Source organism: Citrus clementina, unplaced genomic scaffold (assembly GCF_000493195.1).
Source record: "Citrus clementina cultivar Clemenules unplaced genomic scaffold, Citrus_clementina_v1.0 scaffold_8, whole genome shotgun sequence".
NCBI classification, from domain to species: Eukaryota; Viridiplantae; Streptophyta; class Magnoliopsida; order Sapindales; family Rutaceae; genus Citrus; species Citrus x clementina.
This window is the reverse complement of record NW_006262022.1, coordinates 6356626-6367164: the sequence shown is the minus strand read 5'-3', so window position 1 is coordinate 6367164 and position 10539 is coordinate 6356626. Positions and strand designations below refer to the sequence as shown.

The 10539-nt window shown below is 37.3% G+C and overlaps 1 protein-coding gene across 2 annotated transcripts; it reads right to left on the bottom strand.

The window, feature by feature from the left end:
• Positions 1-7223: 7223 nt before the first annotated feature.
• LOC18034872 (putative pentatricopeptide repeat-containing protein At1g12700, mitochondrial) lies at positions 7224-10290 on the bottom strand. 2 transcript variants are annotated; one of them, XM_024178832.1, is made up of 2 exons: positions 8264-10290; positions 7224-7391 (listed from the first exon to the last, which is right to left on the bottom strand). In XM_024178832.1, exons 1-2 carry the CDS (start codon positions 10148-10150, stop codon positions 7371-7373), a joined length of 1908 nt encoding a protein of 635 aa, XP_024034600.1. In that variant the 5' UTR covers positions 10151-10290; the 3' UTR covers positions 7224-7370. The 2 variants fall into 2 exon arrangements, with proteins under 2 accessions (XP_024034600.1, XP_024034599.1); XM_024178831.1 differs by lacking the exon at positions 7224-7391 and having other exon boundaries at positions 8236-10290.
• Positions 10291-10539: the final 249 nt, after the last annotated feature.

The following is a 10539-nucleotide window of genomic DNA, read 5'->3' as shown; positions in this document are numbered from 1 at the left end:
CAAAATCTCCCACTTGAAATTCCAAAGCTCGACGTTTTTTGTCTGCCATAATTTTATAACCTTCGGTCGTCTGCTTCAAAGACTCTTGCGTAGTTTCATGAATCTTCTGAAGCTGCTCAATAAAGTCTTTTGCTTTACCGCTTTTGCGAACTAAATTTGGAACTGGAGCCAGGTCAATGGGAGCTCGTGGATTATATCCGTAATTTACCTGAAAAGGGCTTAAACCAGTACTACGCTTAACTGCACGGTTATAAGTAAACTCGACTTGATATAACTTTTGATCCCACATCTTCAAGTTATCGCCAACTAGACTACGTAGATGGTTTCCTAAAGAGCGGTTGACAACTTCAGTTTGACCATCTGTTTGTGGGTGGTAAGCACTACTAAAATTCAGGCGAGTGTTAGTCAATTTCCATAATGTCTTCCAAAAATGGCTAAGAAATCGTGTATCCCGGTCAGATACTATAGAACTTGGTAAACCATGCAATCTATAGACTTCCTTGAAGAATAGGCGAGCAACAGTCAAAGCGTCTGTAGTCTTCTTGCAAGCAATGAAGTGAGCCATTTTCGAGAATCGATCAACAACAACAAATATTGAATCCATACCCCTCTGAGTGCGGGGTAATCCTAAAACAAAATCCATGCTAATGTCAGCCCAAGGTTGTGTTGGAATCGGTAGCGGCATATATAACCCAGCATTAGTTGCTGCGCCCTTGGAAACTTGACAAATGCGACAAGTCTCGACATAGTGATAGATTTCACGCCTCATAGTAGGCCAAAAATAAGTGTTGGCTATTAGAGCCAGAGTTTTGTCACGACCCATGTGCCCTTCATTATGTAACTCTGCAATGATTTTCAATCTCAAACTTGAGTCAGGAACACACAACTGATTACTCTTGAAAAGGAATTTGTCATGTAAATGATAATCTGAGCGAAATCCTGCAACAACGTCTTCTAGTATAGGAGCAAAGTAAGGATCAGAAGCATATAACTCTCGAAATGTGTCAAATCCGAGAACTTGATTATGCATCTGTGTCAATAAAGAAGTTCGTCGACTAAGTGCATCTGCTACCCGGTTGGATTCACCAGAGGTATGCTTCACCACAAAAGTAAATTGTTGAAGGAATGCTGTCCACGTGGCATGTCTGTGAGAGAGTTTGTCTTGACTATTGAGGTATTTTAACGCGGCATGGTCAGTGTATAAAACAAAGTCTTTATGAATTAGATAATGTCGCCAATGTTTTAACGCTTGGACTACTGCGTAAAATTCCACGTCGTAAGTGCTATAGTGTGCCTTTGCTCCATTCAACTTCTCACTAAAATAAGCTATAGGCTTACCTTGTTGGCTAAGAACAGCTCCAATGCCGACCTTAGAAGCATCACAATGTACCTCAAAAGTGAGCGAAAAATCTGGTAGAGCAAGTACTGGGGCAGTAATCAACTTTTCTTTGATAATCTCAAATGCCTTAGTAGCTGCCTCTGTCCAAGAGAATTTTCCTCCTTTCATGCAATCCGTGATTGGTGCCATAATAGTACTGAAATGAGGAATGAATCGCCTGTAAAAAGAGGCCAATCCATGGAAACTTCTGGTGGCGGATAAAGTAGTTGGCGGAGGCCAATCTCGAATAGCATCCATTTTTGATTGGTCAACAGATATACCATCTTTCGACACCACATATCCCAAAAATAATACTTTCTCTGTTAAGAAAATACACTTGTTTACTGCTGTGTATAAACTTGCTGCTCTTAAGGCTGAAAGCACTTCTCTCAAATGTTGTAGATGTAACTCGTGGCTGGTGCTATATATAAGTATATCATCGAAGTAAACAACCACAAACTTTCCAATGAAAGGGCGAAGAACTTGATTCATGACTTGCATAAAAGTACTCGGAGCATTGGATAAGCCAAACGGCATTACCAACCACTCGTATAACCCTTCGTGAATTTTAAAAGCTGTTTTCCATTCATCTCCAGGTCGTATTCGAATTTGATGGCAGCCACTTTTCAAATCAAGTTTGGTAAAAATTGTTGCTCCACTGAGTTGATCTAACAAGTCATCTAATCGAGGGATTGGAAAACGATATCGAACTGTAATTTTATTGATAGCTCGGCTGTCCACGCACATCCTCCAAGAACCATCTTTCTTTGGAGTCAATAAAGCAGGGACTGCACAGGGACTAAGACTTTCACGGATAAATCCCTTTTCTAGTAACTCTTCTACTTGGCGCCTTAATTCCTCATGTTCTGTAGGACTCATACGATAATGAGGTCGATTTGGTAGTGTAGAACCTGGTACCAAATCAATTTGGTGTTGTATATCCCGAAGAGGTGGTAAACCTTGTGGTAGCTCCTTGGGGAACAAATCTTGAAATTCCGCCAGAATAGGTGTCACAGCTTCAGGAATCTTTGAATTACCGTTACTCTTTTTTCCCAATAAAATGTAGATTCTCTTTGTCTCTGCTACAACATCTATAAATTGCTTCTTGCTTAACAAATAATTACCCAAGTCTTGCTGGAGAGTAAACTCCTTGTTAGGTAGGAGAACGATCTTGGTGTTGTTAAACATAAAGCTGTAGGTGTTTCTCTTCCCATCATGCACTACGTTTCGATCATATTGCCAAGGTCTACCCAGTAATAGATGACAAGCATCCATAGCCACAACATCACACCAAATTTTGTCTTTATAAATTGAACCAATGGATAAGGAAACTAAACAACATTTCGATACTGTCACTTGATTCCCCTTCTTCAGCCATGTGAGCTTGTATGGAGTTTGATGAGGTTCTGTCTTTAAATTTAGCTTTGTTATGGCTTCTTCTGAAATGACATTCTCGCAACTGCCGGAGTCTATGACCATACGACATACTTTACCCCCAATTGTGCAAGTAGTCTGAAAGATATTTTGTCGTAGCCACTTGTCTTTGTCTTGACCTTTAAGAGTGAAGAATGCACGGTTCACGATCAACATTGGTCCGCTATCACCATGTTCTTCAACAGATTGAGCGCTACCACTACTATCAAAAGTTGGTTCTACAGCAAACTCTTCAGTTTCTTCCTCCTGATAGTCTTCGCTTTCCTCTGTGCCTACGAATAAGCCTTTACCATATTTTCCTCCCTTTTTACATTCTGTCATTCGGTGCCCATTTTCTCCGCAATTAAAACAGCGTAATCCCGAACCCGAGGATTGGGTTTTGCTGCTTTGACCGATTTCACTAGGCTTACTAGTTTTATTTGGAGGATTTGGAGGAGTGAAAGTACGAAATTGGGAAGTCGGGTTTGAATTATCACGAACAACACTTCGAGCACCCCGAAAGCTTGAGTCATTAGTACGTCGACTAAATTGCTTCTCCAACTGCAAGGCTTGTTGGTGTGCCTCTGAAACAGAGTATGGGTCAAGTAAATTTAATTGGTCTTGAAATTGAGATCGTAGGCCTCCAATATAGCGGGAAACCTGTTGCTCTTCTGTCTCTGTCAAGTCATTGCGTGCCACCAACCAATGGAATTCTGTAGTGTAATCATCCACTGATCGATTACCTTGCCTTAAATTCTGTAGCTGTTGGTATAACAGTTTGGCGTAATTATGAGGCAAGAATGCTCCACGCAAGTGCTTCTTGAACTTTTCCCAAGAATCAATCTTCTTTTTGCCTTGCCTAATCCTTGTGAGCTTAGTTTGTTGCCACCAAGCTGCTGCTCTTCCACGAAATCGAGTTGCAGCAAGCGAAACTAGTTTATTTTCAGGAACTTCTTTGTATTCGAAAACTTCCTCAATGGCGTTAATCCAATCCAATAATTCTTCAGGTCGACCACTTCCTTGAAATTCGGGAATGTCAATTCTCAACCCAGATTCCCATCTTCTGTCATCAGTAGACTCAGTTCTAGGTCGACGCCCAGAGAATGGGTTAGCAAAGCTTCCACTTGATTTGTCTTCACGTTCTGGAGTACGATGGCGTTCGTCAAGTAACTCTGCCATTCGTGCCATTTGTGCAGCTAACATATCAATTTTGGCTGTCATACTAGCCAGGGATTCATCTTTCGAAACATCTTCTTGATTGTAAGTTGTAGTATGAGCATCACGAGCTTTTCTTGGAGGCATTTTTTTTAAATTCGGGTTTAAAAAGGTAGTGGGGCTAAACTGAAAGTAAATAAAAATTTTAGGCCGAAACTGTAATTAAGCAAAAGTTTTAGATTTCCGATGACAGTGGTCAGAAATCGAGTAAGGATGGGTGGATCTGAAAGATTTTGGGTTGGTAAGTATGATGGTGGTGGTGGTTTGTCTGAAAAAGTTATGTTTTTTTTTTTTTAAGCTAAACGAAAAAAATCAAAAAGGGAAAAAGGAAAGGTTTTGTGGTAGATGAAGTTAGATTGGTGATACCAGGTTTTGCTCTGATACCAAACTGATGCAGCGGAAGTTTAATGTTCAAAATATTCCGTTGATTCTAGAGAATACCGGAACAAAAGAACAACTAAATTCACGTTGATTCAAAAGAATACCGTGAATTTAGGGGTTAAGACTCGTTGATTCCGTAGAATACCAAGAATTAACTGTTCAAATACTCACAAAGAGATTTGAAAATTGAAATATTATTAAACTCAAAATTCTCTCCTTCAAAGGTTACAAGAGGGAGCTATTTATAGTAGTAGTAATTATCCTAATTCATGAAGGAAAAACAAAATCCTAAATTGAAAGGGAAACAAAATTCTAAATTAGAAAGGAATTTAAAAGTCTTAAACTTTAGTTAATAAGGAAACTAATCCTAGTATAATATGGATTCCTACTCTTCATCATTCCCCCCAGGGTGGAGAGAATTCGCCCGCGAATTCGGATTGTCAGCAACATCTTCATCATGATCACATTAAATGGCCATGATTGTTAAAATGACCAGGGTTCCTCACTCAATTTAAAAATAATTTATAATATTTAAAATAATTTAATATGTAATTTGGTGCCAAAAGGACTAGATTACCTAGATAAAGGGAAAGGGGAGAGAGAGAGATCGATGCAACCATGAAGAAGGGTTGTGGTTGTGGTTAAAAGAGAAGTATCAACCATGAAGAAGGAAGAGTTGTGAACAGATAACGAGAGGGAGAGAATAAGATTTTGGAAGAGGAAGATAACTTTTTAGATTTTGTTTTTGGGTTTATTTTTTAATTTAATTTGTAATTTGTTTGAGAACATGTTCAACCGGTTCTTAATTTTATAACTGTAAAAGTGAATATCAATTCTTTGTTTTATAACTTATTTTTTGGATTCAACCCACTGAATATGTATTATATTTATACTCCCAAAACAAAAATGAAAATAAGGCTTCTAAAACAGTACCCAACAAGCCCTAACTGCTTCTTTTAAGTTGGCCATAACCTATGTTCTTAAAATATAATAATACTCTCTACTCTTTGGCAATTGATGCTTTTGTTAATCTTCTGTCTTTGTTTATGTTGTTTTTGTCTTTGATAAAGTAAAAAAGTCAGTCCAAAGAAATATAAATAATCTACTGTGTAAGCGCTCTCCTACCTATAGAAGTCTTTCTTCACAGGTTCTCTCTCTCTGAGCGAGAATCTAGAATGAAAGGGTAGTAGCCCATAAGACTGCGAAAGTTGCTCACAAGTTGGGTGTCTCTTTTAGTTTTAAGTTTTTCATTTGAGTTGTTGAGTCTTAATTACAGAGGAAGTGGTAGATACTCGAGTTATCATAATGGATTTATATTTTAGTGCCTCATGGAAACAGAAGAACTAATCTGCAAGTGTAAAGTTATTACATTAGAAGAAGGAAAAAAAAGTAATGTAGTTGTTGGTAATGTCATGAAAGGGAATGGGAGAGAGCTAGTTGAGGGCTCTCTGCTGGGCAAAATCTTACATCTAAGAGGAGTTACTAGAGAGGGTCTCAAGTGAGCATTACAATAAGTATGCAGAATAGCAGAATAGGTGAAATTGAAAATTTTGGGAGTAAGATTTTTATGTTAAATTTGCCTTTGAAGTTGATAAGATGAGAATTTTATCAGGTGGGCCGTGCCTTTTTGAACGAGCTCTGATAGTTCTAAAAGAGGCAAGTGGAATTGGGGAAATAACAAAACAATCATTTACTCATGCTGCCTTTGGGTACAACTTCATAATGTTCTAATTACAGTAGTATATGAGAGATTGTCAGATTTTTGCTTTTGTTGTGGTTTCATTGGGCACTAGTACAAGGGGTGTGACAAATATAAGGGGCAGCCAAAAGAAAAACTTGCTTATGGAGTATCGATGCAGGTGGTTCCTTTATTTGAAAAAAAAAAAGTTGATCATAACCTGTATTATTTGTTCTATTGGAGCATGCATGGAACTTCAGATAATTTCGGACAAAAGAAATAGCAAGTTAAAAGAGAAAAAAGTGATTGGACTCCTGACAATTGAGTCACCACTTCATTCTCAATTGTTAAGTGTTGTTCATCCTTTAGATAATAAATTTTTATAACTGATAAAATTAATATTCTACCCTATACCAGATGAATATAAATATCAAATTGAGACTCAATTGCTAGAATTTATAACCTTGCTTAAAAAAACTTTATAGTATTACCTCATGCCGAAGGACATGCTTAAAGCACGTTTTCTATTAAAATCAATTCGAAATCAGGCGATCCTGACAAACTTTTTTCCATTTAAAAGAATTTCGATTCCACAATGGTATATCATTTTTCTTTTAGTTCACATGTGTGCATACAAGTTCAATTTATCCAGCAGGAAACATTTTGAAAACTTCAAGGCTACTAAATCAACATTCAACTCATCTAATTAACTTTTGTCTCTTGAATTTTGGCATCGAGTTTAAACTAATTTCATTCTTAACCAGTTAGCGCACACCAATTGAAACTATCGATGCATCTGGCATTACGTTTCTTTTATCCATTGAGTGAAGAAACTTTTGATGTCTCATTCTTTCGCATAAGCATAGTAAATATGGCACAATTGGGCATCACGCCCTTTGTGCCCCGAGAATGGTCTATTAAGAAATAAATCATGTGTCTTATCCATTTGCCCCATCGTCACAAAGCCCATGAATCATGATGTTATATGTTACAACATTTGGCATTAGGCCTGTACGGGGCAAACTTTGAAACAGTTCCCAAGCAATTTTCAGTTTGCCTATTTTACGCAATTCATCAATGAGGCAACTGTAGGCAACGATGATAAGTTCACACTTCAAGGCTCCAACAATAGCTAATAACTGTATACAAAATATAGGTTCTAAACTCACAACAATAGCTAATAACTGTATACAATATATAGGTTCTAAACTCACAACAATAGCTAATAACCGTTTACAATCTTCAATTCTTCATTGTCATGTGTATGCTTACTTTGGCAGGTTCTAAACTCACAAGACTGCAAGCTCAAGTTGTCGAAGCTAATAACTGTATACATATATATATATATATATATATATATATATATATAAGGAAACAAAATCCAAAAGCCAAAAAAAAAAAAAGGATTAACTTTCTCTTGCCAACACGTAGTATAAAAAATACCAACACACACAATCATGATTCACGAGTCACCATTCAATTGAGTGCCATGTCACTAGGAATGAAAAAAATCTGGACAATTACTTAGATGTGTAGTATCATTCAAACCAAAAACAAAATCTAGCATGTGCCATGCCAAAACAAAATGTCTTTACAAGTTTATATTTGACAATTGACAGGAACCAAAGAAGCAGAGAAGACAAGCTGTGCTATTAATTATTAACAGAAATAAAAGATGAACACAGACTGAAAAACCTTATAACAAAATCAATTCGGCACCAATTCCCGTTACAGTTGGTAATCTCATGTATTCAAAATGCAAACTAGTTCAACTAGAAGTTCCAATATCAAAGACAATCAATTTAACTAACCGAAAGTTTCAACATAAACCTGTACCCTTGCAAGAAAAAATGAAAAAAAAAAATTATCTTTTTACAGAAGAAAAAGAGGTCTAAGAGGAAGAGCCTAAAAATTTTGCACTTGCAGGTAATGAGAAAGAGGCATTATAGAAGGAAAACATATGAATTAAATGATAAAAAAGTAATTTTACAACAAAAAGTTGCCAGAATTATTTGAAACTTATCCGATGAGACAAAGAGTCGGCCATGTCTGTAAACAGAATCCATGAACAGAACCTGGGAACATGCCAACAATACACAACACTCCTTCACACGTTGTAATAAGAATGGGATTCCCCAGATCTGGTTTTAAAGCAGAAGAGACACACTACTAAATCAAGATTCAACCCGTCTACTTACTTGTCTCTTGAATTGTGGAATCGAGTTTAAACCAATTTCATTCTTTACAAGCAAGTCCACAACAATTGAAAGTATAGATGCGTCTGGCATTACATTTCTCTTATCCATTCTGTGAAGGAGTTCAATAACTTTTGATGTCTCATTATTGCGGATGAAACCCAGCATAAGCGTATTAAATATGACAAAATTGGGTTCCAAACCCTTTGCTTCCATATCAAGAAATAAACCACGTGCCTTGTCCATTTGCCCATCATTACAAAGCCCATGGATCATGATGTTATATGTTACAACATTTGCCATTAGGCCTACATGAGGCAAACTACTAAACAGTTCCCAAGCAGTTTCCAGTTTGCCTATTTTACACAATCCATCAATGAGGCAGTTGTAGGATACGATATTAAGTTCGTACTTGAGAATTCTCAAAGTACGAAATAGTTCAACTGCCTCTACAATATAACCATTCTTGCAGAGCCCGTCAATAAAGTTATTATACGTAACGGTATCAGCTGCCACATAATTATGCTGCATCTCATCAAACAGTTTTAAAGCATGCTCAACCTGGTGTATTTCAAAAAGGCCATGAAACAAGGTGTTATATGTAACAACTGTTGGCCTAATTCCTTTAGAAAGCATTTCGCTATATAGATTTAAAGATTCCTCTACATCCTTAGTCTTGCAGTACCCATTTATTAATGTGTTGTAACTAACAACATCATGCATGCACCCGTTACTCTCCATAGAAACAAATAATTCCCTCGCACGATCTATTTTACCACTTAAGCAATAACCATCAATTAATGTGTTATAAGTAGATGTGTTGGGATTCAATCCTCTCAAAATCATCAATTCTAACAGCCTACTTGCTTCTTCCATCTTCCCATTCTTGCAGAGCTCATCCATGATCACATTGAAAGTCACAACATCCGGCTGTACCCCTTGATCCATCATCTCAATAAACAAATGCTTGGCCTTATTCCAATCATTAGCATAACAAAAACCGCGAATCAAAGAGGTATAAGTAACCGCATCGGGGTTAATATTCTTACCCTTCATCTGCAAAAACAGTTCCTTGGCCTTGTCCACAAAACCTTCCTTACAAAGACCATCTGTAATAGTATTGTATGTAACAGTGTTTGGCTCACAAACAACACCAAATTCCCCATTTCCATTAGCCATCTCTTCAAATAAATTTAGAGCAACAATTGTATGGCCAGTTCGACACAATCCATTAATCAAAGTGGTGTATGTAAAAACATCAGGCTCACAACCAAACACTCTAAGTTTCGTAAACAATGCAGCAGCCTCCACGATTCTACTCTCCGCACACAAACCTTTAATCAAAGAAGTAAAGGTCACAGCATTTGGAGTAAAACAAGACCTGAGGATTCTCCCAAGAACAACAAAACTATGAGAAACTCTACCCATTTTGCAAAAGCAGTTAATCAAAATACTGTAAGTACAAAGATTTGGAAACAACCCAGTTGAATTGAGCCTCTTGAAGAGTGAAAGGACAGTATCATAATGTTTATTCTTAGCAAGACAACCAAACAAAATATTGAAGGAAGAGACAGGAGGCGGAGAAGGGTGCATACGGAGCATGTAATCAAAGATACACAAGGCTTCATTAGGAGTAATAAGATTAATATCACCTTGACCTGATGATTTGCACCTTTCTTTGAGGAATTTTTCGAGTGAGGCTCGGTCTTTGACTGTCAGTCGTAGGGACTCCTTCAGTTTAGCTGTTGTAGTCGGATATGAGGGTTCATTTTCCGAAATTGAAGATGTGGGTTTTCTTGTATGAGGGAACGAAGATGAGAAATTACATCTAAGAGCTGATATTGAAATTGATGTAAAATGAAATGAACGAGTTGAGGATACGAAAGCCATTGGAGAGCTTTTGATTATTTAGGGTTGAAGAAGAAGAAGAGAATTACCAAAATAGAAGAAGAGAAACATTTGTCCTTTTCTTTCCATTTCCGTCCACAAACGGCATTCTGCCGTTTATTTTGCAAGTAGGATACATTACTCACAATAATGTTATTCTTTTGGGGCCGCTACAAATGATGGCTCCCGATTCAATTAGAAAAAGGAAAAAAGCTAAGGAAAAAGCTATTTGCCCCAAAATCGCGCCCCGAAATTAAAACGCACCGTTTGCTTTGAGTTAATCACGTGTCTTGCTTTATAAAGGAAAAAGTTGGGAAAATTTTATCTCCACACGTGTTGTCAAATTTTGTCTTCACTTTCCATTTCACTTCTCTAGTTAGCAGCACTCTGAG